Consider the following 25025-nt stretch of genomic DNA (forward strand, 5'->3'; position numbering starts at 1 on the left):
CTGCCCGCATCTACGAGAACTGGGTCCCGTCACTGATGTCATCTGAGCCAGCTACGCAGAAGTGCACCCTCTACGTATCTCTCCAGCGGCTGCTGCAGAGATACGCAAGCAGCGCACTTCCCTTACGCTTAGACTGGCTCCGACTGATGGCAGAGCTGGGAGCCGGTTCTCGTAGATGTGGGCAGCGGCGTGGGATCGATCAGAGTATGGGGCTGAAGGAAGCCCCATGTATGTATAACAGCTTTTTATTTTTCATCTATGGTTCCCTTTAAGATAATTAACTTATGATTTCAACTGGTTTGGATATCAAATCTGTGGAAAAATCTGCCCCACCACTCAATTTTTTTTTTATTAATAGTAGGATCATTCTGGATTGAGTAGGCCCACAACCTTCTCCAATTCCACGTAATCTGATAAAAATACAATTTTTCACAAAAAAAAAAAAAAAAAATTGTGTTTATGGGCACCCTAAAAACGGTACCCACTGATACAGTCTTGATTATACAATCTTACCACTTCTATGAAATAAGAGGAACTATCTAAAGTATCCATTTGAAGTCAGTTTGTTTTACTACTACATAGCTTTGTTAAAGTCCCCTTGAAATTGAGGAAAGCCTATTGCTTGAAGTCCATTGTGGGCTACATTATCAGCACTTGAGTGTGCTGCTGCATGTGGTCCCCCCAGTTATCACCAGCCCTCTACACCAGTGTTCCCCCAACCCTGTCCTCAAGGCCCGCCAACAGTGCATGCTTTGTGGAAATCCACAGAGGTAGTTAGTTAATCAGCTCTGCTGAGACACTAATTACCTCACCTGTGCATGTTTGTGGTTTTCTGCAAACCATGTATTGGTGGTGGGCCTCGAGGACAGGATTAGGGAACTCTGCAGCGAATCAGGCAAAACCCATGCTGGAAATTTAGGTGCATCTGGCACCACCATAGGCTGTAATGTGAATTAGGCCTCTAGTGGCACTCAGTAATTTGGATGCCATCAAAAGACATTGCCCAAACTACAATAAAAAAAATTATATATTCAATTGCCAGCAATAGCTGAAAGCCAAATTACATATTTCCATGGCAACCTGGAGAGGGACTAGTACCACCGGGACTTTTGCAGGAGCAGGGCGAGCCTTCTTTGGCTTTACCCTGTGCTGTAATTTCCCGACATCTAAGTTCCTGCAAGTTCTGTACTGCACCTTCACAATGAAAAAAAACACACAAACACAAAAACTCATAAATGAGCACTTGACTTCATTGTGAACATGCGGTTCAGAACTGCGCCTGTGCAGTTCTTAATTGTGTGGTGCCTCTTGAGGGAAAGGGTAATCAACAGGAAAATGATTGATGACAACCCAGATGACAGTGGGCAGAGGCAGCTAGAGATTGTCAATGAGATGCTAATATTTTCAAGTTGATGGAGGCATATGCAAATGCGTGCAGCTTGAAAATGGACCAACTTTTTTTTTTATTATTTTTACTTTCCAATATTTATTGATTTGGAAATTGTCAGCAACATATCCATAAATAAAACAAGCCAACAACAGCAATAAAATCACAAGTTCAACCATTGTTTCCATTTTTTTTTTTTAATTACAAATGTATTTTTGCATCATATGCAAAAAAATCAACATTGTGCAAATTTTGCATCCGTTCAGCTTTGTGGCCAAGTCTCCATAACCTTCTTATCCATGCATGGTACTGAAAAAAAGTAGAGAAGAAAGCAGGGGGGGGGGGGGGGGGGGGGTTTGGATGAAGCAGTAGAAATGGGGAAATAGGAGAAGAGTGGACCAACCAAAATTTTAACTCAGCAGGATTTGATTGGTTCATTTTCAAGCTCCAAACATTTGCATACAAAATTTGCAGAATGCAGCATCTACTCGACATTTGCATATCATTGACCATCCCTAGTGGCAGAACACTCAGGAGCAGGTAATCTAGCCCAACTGTGGGCTTAATTCAGTAATTTTGAAGTCAATGAAGATTGTATTGCTCGGCCCGGAATCAGGGAAGAGCTAACCATCTGGAATGTTGAAGAACCACTATGGAATGGTTTCTTCATGGAAATATTTTTAAAAAAATACTATTAAAAAAACAAACAAAAACAAACTTAAAGCTGAGTTACCACTGACAAATGCCGGAGCCAAATGATTACCCGGCAAGGTATTTTGTATGTCCAACTCATGCAAGTCTCGTCACTTTGTCAGCCACCGATCCATCCAGACTGCAGCCTCACCCAGGCATTGCCGTCAACACCTAACACTGCGTACAGCGGTTCTGTGAAGTGGTCATTGAAGGTGTAAAAGAGCTTGATAGGCTCGCCAAGTTGGTAAAAGGACAAAATTCCACCATCATAATCTAAATATACGCCTATGGAGAGCGAATCCTGCGTAGATTCCACCTTCAACTCATAAAACATTTTGTTATGACGAGCAAAATTCAAATAATACTCAAAGTGCATCCCCCAAGATTGTTTGTTATTTCCAATGATAGATTGCAATCCAAGCCTTGGAATAGTTTTGTAACACATCCCAAAATCCACGCGTCCATAACCTTGTGAAAGATCGACTTCCCAGTAGCAGGTTCCTCTAGAGAAACTCTGGAGGCTCATGACCTGATCGAAAGTTCTAAAGCTCTCTGGTAACACAGGTCTATCGATGAATGGTCCTGGTACAAAAGCTGCTCTTAGGTCATCCCCTAGATGCAAAGAGTCGTCAGCGGTGTCCACATTCAGCAAGAGACCTGATGCTTTTTTTATACAGAACGTGCTCTCTGACAATATACGATATAAGCCAAGCTTAATGGACCGGTATGAGGTTAGCGAAAGAACAATGTGGTCTAGATAAAAAGGTTGCTCGTCATTCTCCAGATCTTTGACTCCTGGGTCTAGTTCGGGATGTTGCAGGACATTTATTGGGTCTGTCATGTTACACAACTCTTCAGTGCGGCTCATCTTCCTAGCTAACTCATCCTTCTGCACCTCCAGATCCTGGATCTGATCAGAAAGTGAATCCAAGGTCTGCTCTAACTGACTGTAGATACAGGACATGCAATTATTTTCCATATCTTCCAAGCCTCTCATGAGGTTGAGAAACAGGTCAGAAAGTCTTTCACTTTCCTCATTTGCTTTTTCTTCTACTGCTTTCTTGTGGTCCTGTAGACTTTGGATTTGCTGATCAATTTCCCCTCTCTTTATCATTTGATTCTCAAAAGTATTTTTCATGGTTTTCTTCTTCGTAATAAAAGCCTGATCTAGCATCTCCACATCGTGACCATTGTGTGGACCAGTTAGAAAGCAGGAGGAGCAGATACACGCCCCATCTTGTATGCAGTAGTATTTGAAGTATTCATCATGAACTGAACATTTCTGGTCCTTAAAATTAGCTGTGGGTGGACTTAGCACGTGATCCACAAAATTGTGGCCTGTCAGATGTTCATCGCACATAGAGGTCTCGCACTGTAGACATGTCTTCACAGCGGGCACAGTAGACTCAATGCAGTGTGTACAAAAGATTTCACCCCCTTCCTTTACCAGAGAAGCGTTGAAAGGTTTCGAATTCCACAGCAAAGGGTGCCGATCATACTTGGCCATGCATTCTGGACATGTCTGAACTCTGGACTCTTCCTCCTGGGCATCCAGTGCAGATGTGATACAACTCTTGCAGAAGCTGTGACCACATGGCAGCAACACAGTATCTTTGTAGCTATCCAGACAGATGGGACATCCTGCTTCCTCTTCCAGATCAGCCATTAGTTTTCTGGAATAGGGAGACCAAAGTTACAACTGTGTTAGTATTGGCCAGTGATGGCCAACCTTGGCACTCAAGCTGTGGTGGAACTACAAGTCCCATGAGGCATTGCAATACTCTGACATCTCTAAGCATAACTCATGGAGGCAGAGGAATGATGGGATTTCTAGTTTTGTCACAGCTGGAGTGCCAAGGTTAGCCATCACTGGTATAGGCTATTTTTCCAGTTTACCACAAGGTGGCACTTATTGCTCACAATTTAGTGTTTAGTCTCCATGGCGTTATTTTCAGATTCAGGGTCTAAAAGCCATTAAGTTTTCTCACAAGCTTTTAGACCCTAAAAACAAGAAAAAAAAAAATACCACCAGAGATCTGCAGCAGATCCTGCATAGAACTCACTCAGGCACGGGATTACTACTCTGAGCTGCTGCTTTCCATCCAGAGCCTGACTCGGGATTACCGCCGAGGTTAAAGGACACCCGAGGCAACACAAGACATGATGAGATAGACATGTACAGTGCCAATCACACAAATAACTAGGATAGGTTCATTTTTTTTTTACTTCCTCTGCACAAAAGTGAAAAAATCAGGTATGCAAGTGACCCTTTTGGTCGGGGTTGGAAATGGACTACAGCATAACCCTCACTGATAAGGAACTACAGCCAGAAAACACTTTCCAGGCAGAAAATGGCCTCAGAGCAGAAAAGAGATAAAAAAGGGCAATAGTACATAGATTTTAGCTCTGGCATACTTAAATGAAAGCGTAATTAAGAGGCCAATAAACAGTAAAAACTTAAAAAAAATTAGTTTTAAATATAAAATAAAACTGGGATATCTAAAAAAAAAAAAAAAAAAAAAAAAAAAAAAAACGCTTTTAGGAGAAGGAGGAGGATAGGTACAATTGTTTATCTTTTTTCACCTCGGATGCCGAGCCGAAGCTCGGGTACTATACATCAGATACTTGCCTAAAGAGGGAAGCTTAGTGAATTGAGGCCATTGTGATAAAACCCTTCCCAGTGTGAGGTCTGTGAACCTCGTTGCATTGCGGGAAATAACAGCTTTTTACAACTGCCAAGCAAACAGCATCCCCCAGTAACGAACATTCCGTACAGATCCCCCGGCCGAACTAAAGGGGCCCATACACTTAACGATTTTCCCGCCGATATACAGCAGATTCGATCACTGATCGAATCTGCTGTGAAGTCATTGCGCAAACGATGCCCGATCGATTTCCATCCGAAATTGATCGTTCCCGTCGATCGGTCCGTGCGGAAGATTTTGCTCAATCGCTGGCGGGTCGGGAGTGTGTCGATAGCGACGTTCGAATGTCCGACAACCGACGCTAGTGGCAATACATTACGTGTTTCGCCGGCGTGAGTCCCCTGGTCTTTGCTGTCTCTTCTCTGCGCTTCGGCTGGCTTCACTTACTTCCTGTCCAGACCTCTACTGTTTAAACTTCCAACAGGAAGTAAAGTGAAGCTGTAGCCCTGGAGCCCAGAGCGGAGAAGAGACAGCGGTGACCGGGGGACTCGCGCCGGCCGGATCAAGTAATGTATGCTGGGGGCGGCGGCGGCAGCTCCACAGATTGTGAATCGGTTCCATGCTGAAATCGATTCACAATCTGTTTGCAGTAAAGGCAGCCATACGATCAGTCTCTGATCAGTTTCGATCAGAGAGGGATCTGTTGGTCGATCTGATGGCAAATCGACCAGTGTATGGCCACCTTAAAGAGGTCACCGCCAGTGATACATTTCAGAAGGTAAATCAGGGAGTGGAAAGATTTTACAATGGGCAAATACTGACCAGGTGCTGTATAAATGGATATTGCAAAAAAAAAAAAAAAAAAAAAAGCTATTTTATTCAAGGTTATTTCCACTACAGTTCCTCTAAATTTATTTTCCTCAGTATGCAGGAAGAAATTGTAACAGAATGTAATAAGATTTTTCAGCCACTGAGAAATAAATGGAACAGGGAGGAAGCAGTATTGGTATTTCTTAAAAAGGTAAAAATACAATTTTGCATGTAAATACAACTGAGGTTTACAGAGACTAAGAAAATTTTCAGCTTCATTTCTTCTATCCTATAAGTTCCTATACCTGTTCTAATATGGTCTGGATTACTGCAGCCTTTCCTAGTTGCACAGTGGCTGTATTATCTCTGTTATATAATCTAATCGTTCCTCTGACGGCTTTGTCGGGCTCAGGCAGTAATGTGCTGCTCTGCTGTTATAGGCAGGAGTTACACACCCTCTCCACGCCCCCTCCAGGCTTTGTGTGAGTCACAGACTGAGCTCCTCTCAGCCTATCACAAGGCTTCACTTACTTCCTGTCCAGACCTCTACTGTTTAAACTTCCAACAGGAAGTAAAGTGAAGCTGTAGCCCTGGAGCCCAGAGCGGAGAAGAGACAGCGGTGACCGGGGGACTCGCGCCGGCCGGATCAAGTAATGTATGCTGGGGGCGGCGGCGGCAGCTCCACAGATTGTGAATCGGTTCCATGCTGAAATCGATTCACAATCTGTTTGCAGTAAAGGCAGCCATACGATCAGTCTCTGATCAGTTTCGATCAGAGAGGGATCTGTTGGTCGATCTGATGGCAAATCGACCAGTGTATGGCCACCTTAAAGAGGTCACCGCCAGTGATACATTTCAGAAGGTAAATCAGGGAGTGGAAAGATTTTACAATGGGCAAATACTGACCAGGTGCTGTATAAATGGATATTGCAAAAAAAAAAAAAAAAAAAAAAAAGCTATTTTATTCAAGGTTATTTCCACTACAGTTCCTCTAAATTTATTTTCCTCAGTATGCAGGAAGAAATTGTAACAGAATGTAATAAGATTTTTCAGCCACTGAGAAATAAATGGAACAGGGAGGAAGCAGTATTGGTATTTCTTAAAAAGGTAAAAATACAATTTTGCATGTAAATACAACTGAGGTTTAAAGAGACTAAGAAAATTTTCAGCTTCATTTCTTCTATCCTATAAGTTCCTATACCTGTTCTAATATGGTCTGGATTACTGCAGCCTTTCCTAGTTGCACAGTGGCTGTATTATCTCTGTTATATAATCTAATCGTTCCTCTGACGGCTTTGTCGGGCTCAGGCAGTAATGTGCTGCTCTGCTGTTATAGGCAGGAGTTACACACCCTCTCCACGCCCCCTCCAGGCTTTGTGTGAGTCACAGACTGAGCTCCTCTCAGCCTATCACAAGCTGTTTAGCAGCCATGTCTTTTGTTTGTAAACACTGCATAAAACTGGCAATGACAAGCCAGGATTGCAGCAGGGAGTGGCAGAAACAGCACAGAGGGGCCCAAGAGAACATAATGAATAGAATGGTATGCTTTTTATTGTAAGAATTTTAGAGTACAGATTCTCTTTAAAGTACCCCCTGAACTGCTTTATAAAACATACTTTTAATGTGGATTTATGTATGGCGCTGTGACATGTCACAGCACCATCCTCCCCCCTCCAGCACCCCGTGCCCCCCTCCCTGCTCAGCCAAAATATTTGAAATGAGCAGAACGTCAATGATGGGCGGGGAGGAAGTGTCAGTACTTCCTCCTCCCTGCTCATCCTTAGTTCCACCCCCTCCACTCACCACTAATGGTTCCTATGTGCTGTTATAGCACAGCATTCTGGGGAGCTTTTACTACTAAGCTTGAACAATAGTGTACTAATACAGCTATTAGTACACTATCGTTCCAACCTCAATTACCACAAGCCCACACACAGCGCAGCTCCCCAGCATGCTGTGTGCTGTAACAGCACATAGGAACCATTAGCGGTAAGTGGAGGGGGCGGGACTAAGGATGGGCATAGAGGAGGAAGGTGTTTGGTGTTTAATGCACACATTTAAAATTCTCTGTGCAGCGATTTGTGAATTTCTTTCCCTTGGAGGCGGGTGGCGGATGGCTCATTCCAGGTAGTGTGAGTCCTGGAGTGGGCTGTCAGTGCCTGTCCTCCACCCCCCTTGGAGTGCAGTGTGTGAGCCAGCCCTGAGCTCCAAAGCTCGGTGCGACCCATGCCTCATTCCTTTCCTTTTCAAATGTGTTGCACCCAAGCTATGCTCAGCAGCAGAACGCAATGGACGTCAAGGTAAGTGCCTGTTTTTAAATATTGGGATGTGAAAGGTGCGGATGGCTCTCCCCGGCGCTGGCCACACTTGGGGGGGCCGCCTGCGCCACCCAGCCTCCCCCCTCCGGGGTGCTGCTGTGGTTCCCAGGCAGTGAGAGCGCCTGGGACCCCGCGGTCCCCCGGTTGTATGGGGGCATTGGGAAGCCTCCCCGAGGCGCTCCTGGATAGTGCTGTATAGCATGAACTAATTCCCGCAGGGCAAACCGCTTTGCGGCATTGGTTCAATGGACCCTGCATTAGTTGGCATGCGAAAGCAAATGCATATTTGCATGAGCATTGCCTCATGAATAGCCAATCAGGCCAAATTTGCTCAGCCAGTTGTGTCAGGTGTTCACTTGGTGTTTAATGCACACATTTAAAATTCTCTGTGCAGCGATAGAGGAGGAAGTACTGACACTTCCGCCCGCCCATCATACGCATGAATATTTCAGCTGAGCAGAGCGGGGGGCACATGAGAAGGAGGGTGGTGCTGTGAGACATGTCGAAGCACCACACAAATCGGCATTAAAAGTATGTGTATTATAAAGCAGTTAAGGGGGTGCTTGAGTCATTAACTGTGTTCTCATAGGAATTTAAGTAAATAAACTGTCTATAGTACCACTTTATGGGCCAGTGCACACCAAAAACCTCTAGCAGATCTGCAAAACGCTAGAGGTTTTTGAAGCAGATTTTCAGAGCGATTCTAGGCATGTTTAGAGAGGTTTTCTAAACATGCCTAGCGTTTTTTTGGAGCGTTTTTGTGTAGCAGATTTCATATATTGTTACAGTAAATCTGTTACTGAACAGCTTCTGTAACAAAAACGCCTGGAAAACCACTCTGATCTAGCACTTTCCAGAGCAGTTTTCCACTTTCCTATGCTTTAACATTGAGGAAGAAACGCCTCAGAAATCTCAAAAATGCTGCAGCCCCGAGTTTGCGTTTGTGGAAAAAACAAACCACTCTGGTGTGCACCATCCCATTGAAATACATTACCCAAGCAGTTTTCAAACACGCTCCAGAACCGCTCTGGTGTGCACCAGCCCTGAGACTAGGTTTAGGCCAAAGAGACTCCCTACAAATCACTATCGCAATCCCCACTACAAATTGCAATTGCTAGTGCTTTGTGTAAGCAACTTGAGGGGTTGTATTGAGCGCAAACACAATTCTGCATGTCCTGAAATTGCGATTAGCCATAATTGCAATTGCTCCAGTGGGCTTAACACCATAGACGTACATTGACAGTTTTTGAAAGAGTCAGTGATTGTTGGAGCTCCAAGACCACTCAAAAAAGCACCGTAGTGGGTCCCAGGCCTCACACTGAGTCCTGGACCCACTACAAATCGCTAATCCAGTCCAGAATCAGATTCAAGATAGTGTCTGACCTACAAATCAGTCCACAAAAACCTGTCCAACCTACATTTCCGATCTTACTCAGAGGTACACACCTAGCCGCTCACTCCGCTCTTCCAATGAACTTTGCCTGACCGTCCCCCGCATCACCCAGTCCCATGCACGCCTCCAGGACTTCTCAGGAGCCGCTCCAACACTATGGAACTCCCTACCTCCACCCATTAGGGCAGCCCCCTCCTTCAACACCTTCAAGAAGGCCGTCAAAACTCACCTTTTCACTCTGGCCTACCACCCCTCACAATTGCTCTAAACCCACAGCTGAACTCTGGTCCCCTACCTCTCGTGTCCCTACCTCTCCCTCTAGATTGTAAGCCTTTGGGCAGGGCCCTCCTCATGTCTCCTACCTGATCATGCACCTCCATTACTGTGAACGCATGCTGTGCATCTGAGCAGGCGCGGAGCTAGGGGGGGGGGGGGGGGGGTGAGTCGGGGTAGGACAAGTGCCCCGGGGCGCCTGGTCCGAGGGCGCCCTCAGCCTGGCTGAGCTGCGGGGTTTTTTTTTTTTTTTGCGGTGGAGGGGAGGGGAGCAGCGCAGAGAAGAGGGAGAGCTGTGCGGACGGTGGGGAAGGGGGGCCATATCCCCCCTCCTTCCCTCACCTTAGGTGCTCTCTCTCTCCCTCGCTGTCCCCTCCAATGTCCGGGTGGCTGGCCTGGCAGCGGCGGGCGGAACTCACCTCCGTCTCGCTCCAGCGCCGGCCGGAAGTTCGAGTGCGCAGCCGCTGCTCTGGTCTGGACCAGACCAGAGTAGTGGCAGATCCATCCGGCGCTGCGACGAGACGGAGGTAAGTTCCGCCCGCCGCTGCCAGCCTGAGCCACCCGGACATTGGAGGGGACAGCGAGGAAGGGAGAGCAGCTCTTCTCTGCACTGCTCCCCTCCTGCTGGGGAGGGGGACACCTGGCCTGGCTACCTACTCTGGGCACATATACCCCTGGCTACATATACTGGACATATATCCCTGGCTACCTACTCTGGGCACATATACCCCTGGCTACCTACTCTGGGCCCATATACCCCTGCCTACATACTCTGGGCACATATACCCCTGCCTACATACTCTGGGCACATATACCCCTGGCTACCTACTCTGGGCACATATACCCCTGGCTACCTACTCTGGGCACATATACCCCTGGCTACCTACTCTGGGCACATATACCCCTGGCTACCTACTCTGGGCACATATACCCCTGGCTACCTACTCTGGGCACATATACCCCTGGCTACCTACTCTGGGCACATATACCCCTGGCTACCTACTCTGGGCACATATACCCCTGCCTACATATACTGGGCACATATACCCCTGCCTACATATACTGGGCATATACCCCTGCCTACCTACTCTGGGCACATATACCCCTGGCTACCTACTCTGGGCACATATACCCCTGGCTACCTACTCTGGGCACATATACCCCTGGCTACCTACTCTGGGCACATATACCCCTGGCTACCTACTCTGGGCACATATACCCCTGGCTACCTACTCTGGGCACATATACCCCTGGCTACATATACTGGGTACATATACCCCTGGCTACATATACTGGGCATTTATACCCCTGGCTACATATACTGGGCATTTATACCCCTGGCTACATATACTGGGCATTTATACCCCTGGCTACATATACTGGGCACATATACCTCTGGCTACATATACTGGGGACACATACCCCTGCCTACATATACTGGGCACATATACCCCTGGCTACCTGTTCTGTGGACATCTCTACCCCTGGCTACCTGTTCTGGGGACATCTATACTGCTGGCCACCTATTCTGGGGACACCTATAGACCTGGGGCTACCTATTTTTGGGCAAGCATTGCTGTCAGATTGAGTGTATTTTGGGGAACTGCTGCCAGGTGAGAGGTGTCTACCATATTAAGGGGACATTCTGCCTATTTATGTGAAATGCTGTCTATTTATGTGCCTCATGACTGCTGAATTTGTCTTGTTGGGGGCCTCATGGTTACTGAATTTGTCTTGTTGGGGGCCTCATGATTTGTTAGGGGCCTCATGATTGCTGAATTTGTCTTGTTAGGGGCCTCATGATTGCTGAATTTGTCTTGTTGGGGGCCTCAGGATTGCTAAATTTGTCTTGTTGGGGGCCTCAGGATTGCTCATGATTGCGGAATTTGTCTTGATGGGGGTGGGGGGCTCATGATTGCTGAATTTGTCTTGGAACATGCTGGAAGGTACATACTGAGGGAGGGTGGGTGAGCGTGAGCCTGCTAACCTCCATGTACATTTGAAGGGGCGTGACCAAATGTGGAGTACCCATAACCACGCCCACATTTGGTCACGACCCTTAACCTTAGGGGGCGCATTAATAGTCTTTGTCCCCGGGCGCTGAAAACCCTAGCTACGCCTCTGCATCTGAGTGAACCTAACTTTCCTAATCTCCATGCTCCATCCAGTGACTAAGCATTACCTTGTACTCATACTGTGCTGTGTGATCTGGTTTTCTTGTATTCCTGTATTGTCATATTGCTGTTTGTCACCCCTAAATATAGTCTGTAACCTAAACTAATGCCCAGCGCTGCTTAATTTGTTGCTGCTTTATAAATACAATAATAAATAATAGCAATCGCTTGTGTTTTGTAAGCGATTTCATGAGCGTTTCCTGGCAAGTTTGGTAGCCATTTTAAAAATAAGCATTTTGCCAGCGATTGTGTTGAGATTAGCGGTTTAAATTCTGATTGGTCCTTTCAATAAGTTTTTTTTTTTTTTTTGCGCAGTGTGCAGTAATTTAACCACTTGAGGACCACAGTCTTTTCGCCCCTTAAGGAGCAGAGCCTTTTTCTCCATTCAGACCACTGCAGCTTTCATGGTTTATTGCACGGTCATACAACCTAATACCTAAATGAATTTTACCTCCTTTTCTTGTCACTAATACAGCTTTCTTTTGGTGCTATTTGATTGCTGCTACACGGGAGGGGGGGGTGATCAGGAGCCCCCAGGGGGCAGTTTAGGGCATTAAAAAAAATAGCGTTGACAGATAGTGACAGGGAGTGATTGATGGGCGATTAGGGGGATGATTTGGTGTAAACAGTGTTCGGGGGGGGGGGGGGGGTCTGAGGGGTGCTGTGGGCGATCAGAGGGAAAGGGGGGGGTGGAGATCAGTGTGCTTGGGTGCTTATCGTGGTGGCTGCAGCCTGCCCTGGTGGTCCCTCGGACACTGGGCAGGAGGCAGCCTGTATAATACACTTTGTATACATTAAAGTGTATTATACACTTTGTAGCGGCGATCTGTGAGCTAGTAACCCGCCGGCGCTTCCGAACGGCAAAACACATTATACCACTTCTTCTGAGTACGGCAATACCACGTGTGATACTTTTTTGCAACCTAGGTGCACTAAGGGGCCCAACGTCCTATTCACAGGTCATTTTGAGGCATTTGGATTCTAGACTACTCCTCACGGTTTAGGGCCCCTAAAATGCCAGGGCAGTATAGGAACCCCACAAGTGACCCCATTTTAGAAAGAAGACACCCCAAGGTATTGTGTTAGGTGTATGGTGAGTTCATAGAAGATTTATTTTTTGTCACAAGTTAGTGAAAAATGACACTTTATGAAAAAAAAAAAAATCAATTTCCGCTAACTTTTGACAAACAAAATCTTCTATGAACTCGTCATACACCTAACAGAATACCTTGGGGTGTATTTTCTAAACTGGGGTCACTTGTGGGGTTCCTATACTGCCCTGGCATTTTACGGGCCCAAAACTGTGAGTAGTCTGGAAACCAGATGTCTCAAAATGACTGTTCAGGGGTAGTCGCATCTGCAAATTTTGATGACAGGTGGTCTATGAGGGGGCGAATTTTGTGGAACCGGTCATAAGCAGGATGGCCTTAGATGACAGGTTGTATTGGGCCTGATCTGATGGATAGGAGTGCTGGGGGGGGGGGTGACAGGAAGTGATTGATGGGTGTCTCAGGGGGTGGTTAGAGGGGAAAATAGATGCAATCAATGCACTGGGGAGGTGATCGGAAGGGGGTCTGAGGGGGATCTGAGGGTTTGGCCGAGTGATCAGGAGCCCACACGGGGCAAATTAGGGCCTGATCTGATGGGTAGGTGTGCTAGGGGGTGACAGGAGGTGATTGATGGGTGTCTCAAGGTGTGATTAGAGGGGGGAATAGATGCAAGCAATGCACTGGCGAGGTGATCAGGGCTGGGGTCTGAGGGTGTGGGCGGGTGATTAGGTGCCCAAGGGGCAGATAGGGGTCTAATCTGATGGGTAGCAGTGACAGGTGGTGATTGATGAGTAATTAGTGGGTGTTTAGAGGAGAGAACAGATGTAAACAATGCAGTTGGGAGGTGATCTGACGGCGGGTCTGCGGGCGATCTGATGGTGTGGGTGGGTGATCAGATTGCCCGCAAGGGGCAGGTTAGGGGCTGATTGATGGGTGGCAATGACAGGGGGTGATTAATGGGTGATTGACAGGTGATCAGTGGGTTATTACAGGGGGATAGATGCATACAGTACACGGGGGGGGGGGTGATCAGGAGCCCCCAGGGGGCAGTTTAGGGCATTAAAAAAAATAGCGTTGACAGATAGTGACAGGGAGTGATTGATGGGCGATTAGGGGGATGATTTGGTGTAAACAGTGTTCGGGGGGGGGGGGGGGGGGGGAGGGGTGCTGTGGGCGATCAGAGGGAAAGGGGGGGGGGGTGGAGATCAGTGTGCTTGGGTGCTTATCGTGGTGGCTGCAGCCTGCCCTGGTGGTCCTTCGGACACTGGGCAGGAGGCAGCCTGTATAATACACTTTGTATACATTAAAGTGTATTATACACTTTGTAGCGGCGATCTGTGAGCTAGTAACCCGCCGGCGCTTCCGAACGGCCGGCGGGGGTACTGCGCAAGGGGGCGGAGCCTGTCGCCGGCGCCTGATCGCATCACGTGATTGGCACATAACCACGCCCGCCGCCGCCGATGGGCGTATTGCGGTAGTTTGGCCCAGCCCTTGCCGCCGCCTGTGGCAAGTGCTTAACCGTTTCAGCCCGCGGGGATTTTTCACCTTATGCATCGGAGCAATTTTCGCCTCCCATTCATTCACTAATAACTTTATCACTACTTATCACAATTTATTGATCTATATCTTATTTTTTCCGCCACTAATTAGGCTTTCTGTGGGTGGTACATTTTGCTAAGAGCCACTTTACTGTAAATGCATTTTACCAGGATTAATAAGAAAAAAAATGGAAAAAAGTCATTTCTCAGTTTTCAGCCATTATAGCTTTAAAATAATCCATACTACCATAATTAAAACCTATGTATTTTATTTGCCCGTATGTCTCGGTTATTATACCATTTAAATTTTGTCCCTATCACAATGTATGGAGCCGATATTTTATTTGGAAATAAAGGTGCATTGTTTCCGTTTTGCGCCCATCACTATTTACAAGCTTGTAGTACTATTTACAAGCTTTGTAGTACAAATGTTTGTAGTATACCCCCTTCAAATGCATATTTAAAAAGTTAAGACCCTTAGGTAACTGTCTTTTTTTATTGTAATTTTTTTTTCCCCCGTTAAAAATTTTTATTAGGGGAATATTTTGGTGTGGGACATAAACAGTAATTTTTTAATGGTGTTAGATGTGTAAATGTTAATGTAAAAAATATGTAGATGTAGTTTTACTATTTGGCCACAAGATTACCACCTTCATTTTTGGTTTCCCTCCTTGTACTTCTCGCTATGCGGAAGCACAAGGGGGATGCGGACATTTTTCCGGGCAGAAGAGCCGAAGCCTCACGGGTGAGCGCTTCGGCTTTTCTGCTGGGGACAGGGATCGGTAATCGGGATCCATGTTCCCTTTCACTGATCCTAGGGCTACCAGGGGACACGGGGGCGTGATCGCGCGCAGGAGCGGGAGAGCGCAGCTGAGCAGCCACCCGGACGTGAGCTTCACGTCCGGGCGGCTGAAGTGGTTAAAGACGCTAGCAAAATTGCTCTTCGTAGGTTTTGACAAGTGATTATGCCAGCGTTTATATACTTTACATTGCAGAAACGCTAATGCTAAAAATGCTGCATGTCCTGCGATAGCGATTTTGGTAATCGCAATCGCGCCAGTGGAATTTGGCCCCTCCATTAACATTAGCTGATTGTTTAGGGAAATCGCTAGAGTTTTGAAAACCTCCCTAAACGCTCAGAAAATTGCTCTAGTGGGTTCCAGCCCTAAGGCTTTGTTCACATCTAAAATTGAAAAATCACTGACGCGAGCATTTTACAATTTTTAGTGCGATTCTTTTTAGCGCCTCCCGGCACTTCCCTGTGTGGTACAGGCGGCACTTTGGTGAGCGGATCGGAATCGAACCGCTCAGACGTGAACAGTAGGGAATCATTGTACAAGCGCTTTTAGACTTAAAAAAAAAAAAAAAAAAAAAAAAAAAACAGAGCAAAAATACCGTATGTGTGAACAAGCCCTCGCAGCAGGTAAAAATGCACACATATTGGCGCTAGTCTACTTTAGGGGGCCCAGCAGGAAACCTCATAGGGAATAGTTCTCCAATCACAGCATCCTCTTACAGCATGAACTGTTCTGATTGGTGATGGCGAAATAGTTTGGGCGTGGTTTACTACAACCTATTGGAAGCCTAGCAGCGGGAGAGGGTGCCGCCCACCCAATCACATTAGCTGAATTTTCCTATGAGGTTTCTTGCTAGGTACCCTGAAGTAGACTAGCGCCTAATCATTTGTGGAATTTTATTTGCATTTGGTCCACAACACAAAAGTGTCGTCTGAAGTCAATTTCATTTCTGGTAATTTACCTCATGCGGTATTTTACACAAACCTGCTGAGCCCTCCTCACACCCCTCCTTTATTAAACGTGATTGCCCTATAATTAAGATGATCACCAAATCGCTGTGACAAATGTAATCCTATGGGATTACTCTTGAGCAGCACTTGCAATTTGTGAATCTCACAGCTGCACAAGCTGCATGAAGCATTTTCTCAACAATTGCAATGAGATTCTCATTCACTGAAATGAGAATGACAGAGCACAAGCATGGCAAAAAAAAAAATGGCAATACAAAAATCGGCCAGCGCAAATACAGCCACACCCACTGACAATCAGACAGACTCACAGCTGGCGTCTGTTTATGGCATTGTTCACTAGACCCCCGACTCATTTGTGAACACAGTGAATCCAGCGCAGGAGACTTGGGCACACAGGGAGTAACTCCGGCGCCGTCAGAAGACAGAGCTGAAGTTACTTTTAAAATAATAATTCCGCTTCCAGCTATTGCTGGAAGCCAAATTATTTCATTTCCCACCATCTATGACAGCCTGGAGGGGGAATAGTATTTAAAGAGACACTGAAGCGAAAAAAAAAAAAAATGATATAGTGAATTGGTTGTGTACTATGAATAATTACTAGAAGATTAGCAGCAAAGAAAATATTCTCATACTTTTATTTTCAGGTATATAGTGTTTTTTCTAACATTGCATCATTCTATAATATGCGCAGATTACACAACACTCAGCATTCAAAATGAGTCTTTCAGAGCAGTCTGTGAAGTAATGACCTCTCCTCTAGCAGAGGAAAAGTAAACAGTTCAATTACAGTTGAGATAATAAAAGTCAGATAACAGCCCTCTCCAGGACTAAGTTAGTCAGAGAGCTTAATGGCTTGTTTGCATAGAGATAACTGGATTTTCTCAACTCTTCCTGTACTGGAAACAATTACACTGATGTATCTGATCTTAATGTTTTATTTCTAAGCTGTACTACACATACAAATCATAATATCATTTTTTTTTCGCTTCAGTGTCTCTTTAAAGAGTCTGAAGCGGGAAAAAAAAAAAAAAAAGCGAAATTTACCTTTTCATTCACTTCACAACTCTCACCAGCACTAAACCGCCGCATCCCCGGTGAAAAACGAGGGCTGCAGATCCCCCCAAATCCCCCGGGGAAGGGAGACTAAGGCCAGCACTTCCTGGAAGGGGCAGAGCTCTACTGCAGCTCTGCGTCTTCTAATGTCAATCGCGGCAGATTGCCGCCTCTCCCCGCACCTCTCACTCTCTTCACAGAGAGGGGCGGGCAGAGGCGGCAATCCGCACTGCAATTGACAGCAGGAGAGGCAGAGCTACAGCTCATAGCTCAGCCTCTCAGGGTCTTGGATGTTTGCCCGGGGATTGGGGGGGGGGGGGGGGGTCTGCAGCCCTCGTTTTTCGGCAGGGATGCGGCGGTTTGCCACTGATGAGACTTCTGAAGCAAATGTAAAGGTGAATATAGCAAAAAAAAATTTGCTTCAGAGTCTCTTTAACACGGCCGGGACTTGTGCAGCAGCAGGATCAGCCATATAACGGCTGTGTCCTGCACCCAAATCTCCCGCACCGATTCCTCTTGTACGACTCACTCAGGCCCCATACTGCAGTCCCTCCCATGATGCCTTGAAGGCAGCCCTGTACTGACAAGTAACCCCATGACCCTCACGGTCACATGGCCAGCAAGTTCTAATTCTATGTGGCTAGAGTATGGGTCAAACATCACCTATCTTTGATTGCACTTTAATATATATATAAAAAAAAAACACCACACACCACACACCTTGCTTTATACTTGAAATCTTCACATGAAGCAGAGTTTTACATATGCAGGGCAACTCACCCTCATCCCATGTCACTACGATACTTCCGGCTTTAAAGGACACCCGAGGCGAAAATAAACGAATGAAATAAACAATTGTATCTATCTTCCATCTCCTAAAAATGACCTTTTAAGATATTCCACAGTTTTATTTTATGTTTAAAACTACGTTTTAACTGTTTTATTGTTTTTGCTCAATGACACATTCATTGAAGTATGCCAGAGCTAAATGTATGAACTATTGGGCCCTTTTTATCGCTTTCCTGCTCTCAGAAACCATTTTCTGCTAGGAAAGTGTTTTGTAGTTGGAATTTCTTATCAGTGAGGGTCACACTGTAGTCACTTCCTGTCTGACTGAGTCAGCCACTTACATACCTGATATTTAAACCTTTCACATAGAGATAGAAAAAAAAGGAACAGCATAGTTGTGTGTGCTAGGCACTGTACATACCCATGTCTATCATCATGTCACTTCAGGTATCCTTTAAGGCCTCTTTTCCATGGACTGTTGAGTTGGGTGCTCAGCAAGCAGTTGCCAGGCAGCAGTGAGCAGTTACGAGAGTTTGACAGGCCTGTCACTGCCTATCAACAGTACTTGGAAAGGAGGCCTAAAGGAGGAAGTATTGGAGTGATGTGGAATGAGACGTGGAGCGCAGCAGCCAGAAGCAGTGACAAGGGTCAGTTAAAGTGAATCTGAAACCTAAGAGGCATCAGGTTTTATACTTAACTGGGGCTTCCTCCAGTCCCATTGAGGCCACTCGGTCCATCGCCATCTCCCCAGGCCGCTCCCATCCCCTGATGAATGGCCTGGTATTCTAGCTGAGTCATGCGTTATCACACCTGCCCAGAAGCGTTCTGCACCTGCACAACAAAGCAGACTTGGCCACAATACGGTAACTACTGCGCAGGCACGGAACGCTCCTGTCTGGGGGAGCATGCACAACCTGGCCACGCATGCAAAATGAAGGGCTACTTGGCAACAGTACTGGGCCATTCAGTTGGAAACAGGAGCAGCCCGGGTGGACCGAGCAGCCTCAAGGGGACTGGATGGCACTGCCCATGTGCTGGCGGTGGGGAAAATACTAATTGACAGCTAAAATGCTTCAGATAGTCAATGAGATGCTAGTTGATTTCAGCCTGCATGCACATTTAATGCAATGTGCATGAAGCTTGAAATGCGGTTGACCAAACTTCACAGGAAGTTGTTTGATTGGACCACTTTGAAGCTGCAAGCAACTTTTTGCATTCAATTTGCATGCAAGCTGGAATGAATAGCACCTAACTTACCACCTATCCAAACCATCAGCAGGAATCCTCAGAGGGAACAGTCTAGTCAGCCCCCCAATATCCACCAGCGCTCCTAGTCGTCCCCCCACTATCCACCAGCGCTCCTAGGTGGCCCCCCAATATCCACCAGCGCTCCTAGTCGTCCCCCCACTATCCACCAGCGCTCCTAGGTGGCCCCCCCAATATCCACCAGCGCTCCTAGTCGTCCCCCCACTATCCACCAGCGCTCCTAGTCGTCCCCCCACTATCCACCAGCGCTCCTAGTCGTCCCCCCACTATCCACCAGCGCTCCTAGTCGTCCCCCCACTATCCACCAGCGCTCCTAGTCGTCCCCCCACTATCCACCAGCGCTCCTAGTCGTCCCCCCACTATCCACCAGTGCTCCTAGTCGTCCCCCCACTATCCACCAGCGCTCCTAGTCGTCCCCCCACTATCCACCAGTGCTCCTAGGTGGCCCCCCAATATCCACCAGCGCTCCTAGTCGTCCCCCCACTATCCACCAGCGCTCCTAGGTGGCCCCCCAATATCCACCAGCGCTCCTAAGTGGCCCCCCAATATCCACCAGCGCTCCTAGTCGTCCCCCCACTATCCACCAGCGCTCCTAGGTGGCCCCCCCAATATCCACCAGCGCTCCTAGTCGTCCCCCCACTATCCACCAGCGCTCCTAGTCGTCCCCCCAATATCCACCAGCGCTCCTAGTCGTCCCCCCACTATCCACCAGCGCTCCTAGTCGTCCCCCCACTATCCACCAGCGCTCCTAGTCGTCCCCCCACTATCCACCAGCGCTCCTAGTCGTCCCCCCACTATCCACCAGCGCTCCTAGGTGGCCCCCCAATATCCACCAGCGCTCCTAGTCGTCCCCCCACTATCCACCAGCGCTCCTAGGTGGCCCCCCAATATCCACCAGCGCTCCTAGGTGGCCCTCCAATATCCACCAGCGCTCCTAGGTGGCCCCCCAATATCCACCAGAAATTTTGCATCACAATTTATAATTGTGAGTTTTGATGCAAAATGTACTGTAAATGAAATTCAACAGCATATATATAACAACAAAAAGACAGATACTGACCTAAGGAGAGGGAAGACTCTGGCCACCAGCGTAACTACTGGGGATGCAACCCCATCAGCCGCAGAGGGGCCCGGGGCCCGCCAGCCGTGTACAGGGGGGGGGGGGGGGGGAGCGCTGCAGCCGCGCTGCAGCCCACACACCCCCGAGTCTGGGACTCCCCCAGCCAGGTGTTGAACTGGCTGCGGTTTCTAATAGAAGCTGCACCAGTTCATTCCCCGCAGCTCGCAGTCTCCTGGCAGGCAGAGCAGGGCTACGGGAAGATGGCTGCCGAAGCCCTGCACTGGAGACTATTTGTGTCTCCAGTACAGGGCTTCAGGCGCCATCTTCCCAAAGCCCTGCTCTCTGCCTGTCAGCGCAGGAGATGTGCTGCTGGAGGATCGTCAGGGGAGCTGCGCGCAAGAGGATGGCCGGGAGAGGAGACTTCTGCCAGGTGAGTGAATTTTTTTTTCACAGGTGCATTTTTTTCTGATGCCTGCTGCCCACATTGCGATTAATTTATGGTGAAATGCTGCCCACATTTTACAGCGAAACGCTGCCCACATATTATTAGTATGGTGAAATGCTGCCCACTTTACGATTCATTTCTGATGAAACACTGCTGCATTACGATTATTTTATAGTGAAACACTGCTCCATTACGATTATTTTATAGTGAAACACTGCTCCATTACGATTGTTTTGCACCTATGGGGTGGGGGACCCATCCAAATTTTCGCAGGGGGGCCGAGTGATTTCTAGTTACGTCCCTGGCTCTGGGTCCTATAGAGCCTTCCCATTACTCCTATGGTCCCCACATTCCAGCTCTGGTTCCCCTCTTGGTGGTCTCTAACTGATAGGTCAGAGAATGCTCACTTCCAGCACTGTGAGGCTGCAGCAATTTTTCATTTTCACGCATGCGCAATACGGAAGGGGCTGTCTGTGGAAGCACTGGGGGCTAACCAAAGATTGTCGAAGCCTCCCACAGCAACAAAAGGAAACACTCTCCGACCCCTTCGGTTGGAGACTGCTAATGGGGGATCCAGCACTGATACACAGAGACTGTAGAAGGAACAGGAAGCCTCTATAGGAACCAGAGCCTCTTCTTTGGCGAGTATACTTTTTTTTTTTTTTTTTTTTTTTTTTTTTTTTTTTAAATATATACTTCAAACTCACTTTAAGCTTAACCCTAGCCAGTAGTGGAAACATCTCACACTCACCTGCCACTACCAGACACCAGGATATTCTCCCTGCAGCTTCCTCTGTACTGTGCACACTGAGTGAGCAGAAGGAGGCGGGGCACTGCACTTGTAATCAGCAGGAGGCGGGGCACTGCACTTGTAATCAGCAGGAGGCGGGGCACTGCACTTGTGATGAGGCCAGGGTCAGACACTGCAAAGGTGCACAACAAGGGTAGGGGCACTGTACAGGAGGGGGCAGGGTAAAATGTAGGCCTCTTTTCAACGAACTGTTTCTAGGCAGTGAAATGCCTCTCAAAGGGTATCATTCATAAAGCATTTCCGCATGCGGAAATGCTTAATACCGGTACCACTCAGCATAATCCCCATTCATAAAGGCTCTTTCCGCATGAAAAGCTGACAGAGCGATACATTTCCGCCTTGTGCGGAGTTTTTCTAGATTTATCTAGAAAAAGTAACAAACACCTCCATTCATAAAGATTAGAGCAAGTGGTATCCGGAAGGAAAATGCGGTACTTATCCGTTAGCCGGGCGCATCCGGCAGGTGGCGACAAAACTCCACCAGAGTTACATCTTTCCCCACTATCCATGTCGGCCTGGAGGGGGAATAGTAATTAGCGCCACCTGCCGGATGCGCCCGGCTAACGGATAAGTACCGAAAATACCGCTTGCTCGACAGTAGCGATAGGCGGGCGGAGTATGTGTAAATGAATGGGACGGACCTCCCAAGCAGCATCAGACAGAGCAGCGCACGGAGGGAATCGGGCAGCTTTTATGTTTCCGCATGCCTACCGCCACGCTACCGCCAGCTTCCTCCAGAAAACCTCCGCACTTCTACCGCAACAGGCAACTTCTTTATGAATGACCACCCAGAAGTCTTAATTACCGGTTGCGGAGAAGAACGGTGTTTTCCCGCACTACCGACAGCCTCTTTATGAATGATACCCAAACTCTCACAACTGCTCACTGCTGCCTGGTAACTGCTTGCTGACCACACAGCTCAACAGTTCATGGAAAAGAGGCCTAAGGCCTCTTTTAGACCTCTTTTCCATGGACCGCTGATAGGCAGTGAAATGCCTCTCAAACTCTCTCAACTGCTCACTGCTGCCTAGTAACTGGTCGTTACTGCATGATAACTGCTTACTTCTGCCTGGTAACTGCTTGCTGAGCACACAGCTCAACAGTTCGTGGAAAGGAGGCCTTACATGGACTGTTGAGCTGTGTGCTCAGCAAGCAGTTACCAGGCAGCAGTGAGCAGTTACCAGGCTGCAACAAGCAGTTACCAAGCAGCAGTGAGCAGTTGTGAGAGTAAGGCCTCTTTTCCACAAACTGTTGAGCTCTGTGCTCAGCAAGCAGTTTCCAGGCAGCAGTGAGCAGTTACCAGGCAGCAGTGAGCAGTTGTGAGAGTTTGAGAGGCATTTCACTGCCTATCAACAGTCCATGGAAAAGAGGCCTCAGTCTGATGCAGGATTATACAAATTTTGCATGCACATTTAGGGAAAACTGCACATAAGAACACACATAATGCATCTCATTTTTGCATTGCGTTTTTAAAACTGAGTATGAGCACTGCTTTATCATGTGCGTTTGCGAATCACACGTGAATCTCGTGTGATTCGCTTATTATTCAAATGGCACAGAACACATTAAAAACCCATCAAAAATTGCAAATGTATGTAAAAACACAGGAGCAGAAAAATGCATGCATACGCAATCCTGCAAGTGTGACCCCTGCCTTATTTAGCTTGAAAATGGACCAATGGAATTACACACTGCTGAGGTTTGATTGGTCTATGTTAGGCCTGTTATCCACAGACTGTTGAACTGTGGGCTCAGCAAGCAGTTGCCAGGCAGCAATGAGCAGTTGCCATGCAGCAGCGAGCAGTAACCAGGCAGCAGCGAGCAGTTACCAGGCAGCAGCGAGCAGTTACCAGGCAGCAGCGAGCAGTTACCAGGCAGCAGCGAGCAGTTGCCAGGCAAGCAGCGAGCAGTTGCCAGGCAGCAGCAAGCAGTTGTGAGAGTTGGAGAGGCATTTCACTGCCTGTAAACAGTTCGTGGAAAAGAGGCCTATAAGCGCTTTTCTGAGCGCTTTGTGATTGATTAGTGCTTTCTGAGTGCTTTTTAAAAATTGCTCCCATTCACTTTCATTACTTTCATTAAAATCGCTGTAAAAATCAAGGCGATTTCTGCAAGATTTTTTCCTTGATTTTAAAGAGTAACTGTCAGGCTGCAGAAGCTAATTTAAACCTCTATTCTCCTGTGTTAAACAGTTTAGAAGGAAGCTCAAAAGCCATTAGTGAAGATAAACATCTCAGTTACCTTTGATGTGTGCTTATCTTAAAGTCTGTTATAGACCCATAAAGACGCAAGCCGCAGCTAAACTGCAAAGCATTCTGGGGCCCTCCCCTCGGCTGCTAATGAGACGGTACAGGAGCTTCTAATCAGTCCAGCGCGAAACACTGATAAATCTCGGGGCAGAGTTTCACTGCAGGAGTCAGCTATTGTTCCTAGCCACATGGCTCATTAATATTCACTGCACACCGTGTTGTTTAAGAACGAGCTTATCTGTGATCAGAAGCAAGCAGGACATGACGACACATTTGGCTTCACAAACATGGAGCCTGCCATGAGCTGTCAGGAGCATCTATCTCTGCATATACTATATACAAATTCTGTGAAATCCAAACGTGGACAGTGAAATGCATATGTAATGTAAGTACAGCCAATCTTTAGCTACTGATATATGTGTTTATTTTCTCTGAGACCCTATACCTAACAGCTCCTCTTTAATGAAAGTGAATGGGAGCGATTTTTAAAAAGCACTAATCAATCACAAGCGCTCAGAAAAGCGCTTTTAGTGTGGCTGAGCCCATAGTGCCTTTCCGTGTATTTTCTGTGCATTTGCGTTTTTTTCTCGCCTGTGCGTTTTTCTTGAGTTTTTCTGTGGGTTTTAATGCGTTTGAGGTTTGCATATAGAAATCGCATATGCGCTTTGCATGTTTTTTTATGCAATCCACTAGAGAGTCAACCGGAAGCGGAAATACATCATCAAATGTGTTTTTCTTTCCTTTTTTAAAAAGCATACAAAAACGCATACAAAACACATAAAGAATGCACTAGAACGCAACACCTCTGCATCACCATTGACATTCGTTATGTGCATTTTAGATGCGTTTTGGAAAAATATGCAGCAAGACCAGTGTTTTTAAAACGCACATTGCAGAACGCAAGAATATGCTTTTTTCATGCAGTCCATTGACTTGCATTATGTGCATTTTCACTGCGTTTTCAGCAACGCTAGCGTTTTTGCCTAGTGTGTTCCCAGCCGGATAGAACATCGAGACATTAAAATAATTCCAAGTTGCAGCAGGGTTACACAACTTTTAGGCCTCTTTTCCACGAACTGTTGAGCTGTGTGCTCAGCAAGCAGTACTAGGCTGACGTAAGCAGTTATCATGCAGCAGTGAGCAGTTATCATTCAGCAACGAGCAGTTACTAGGCAGCAGTGAGCAGTTGAGAGAGTTTGAGAGGCATTTCACTGCCTATCAGCGGTCCGTGGAAAGGAGGCCTAAGTTTATGCATCTTGAAAATGGACCAATTAAATCCCAACAAGATGGAATTTGATTGGTCAATT

At 47.0% G+C, this 25025-nt stretch overlaps 1 protein-coding gene across 1 annotated transcript; it reads right to left on the reverse strand.

Annotated features, from left to right (window-relative positions):
• Window positions 1-2198: 2198 nt before the first annotated feature.
• On the reverse strand, window positions 2199-3746 carry LOC137525967 (E3 ubiquitin/ISG15 ligase TRIM25-like). Its single transcript, XM_068247177.1, has one exon. It carries the CDS (start codon window positions 3744-3746, stop codon window positions 2199-2201), a length of 1548 nt encoding a protein of 515 aa, XP_068103278.1.
• Window positions 3747-25025: the final 21279 nt, after the last annotated feature.

The sequence above is a fragment of the Hyperolius riggenbachi genome, chromosome 7 (assembly GCF_040937935.1).
Source record: "Hyperolius riggenbachi isolate aHypRig1 chromosome 7, aHypRig1.pri, whole genome shotgun sequence".
Taxonomy (NCBI): domain Eukaryota; kingdom Metazoa; phylum Chordata; class Amphibia; order Anura; family Hyperoliidae; genus Hyperolius; species Hyperolius riggenbachi.

Bases quoted from the DNA above. Each gene is read 5' to 3' on its own strand.
- LOC137525967 (XM_068247177.1), bottom strand. From the start codon at position 3,746: ATGGCTGATCTGGAAGAGGAAGCAGGATGTCCCATCTGTCTGGATAGC.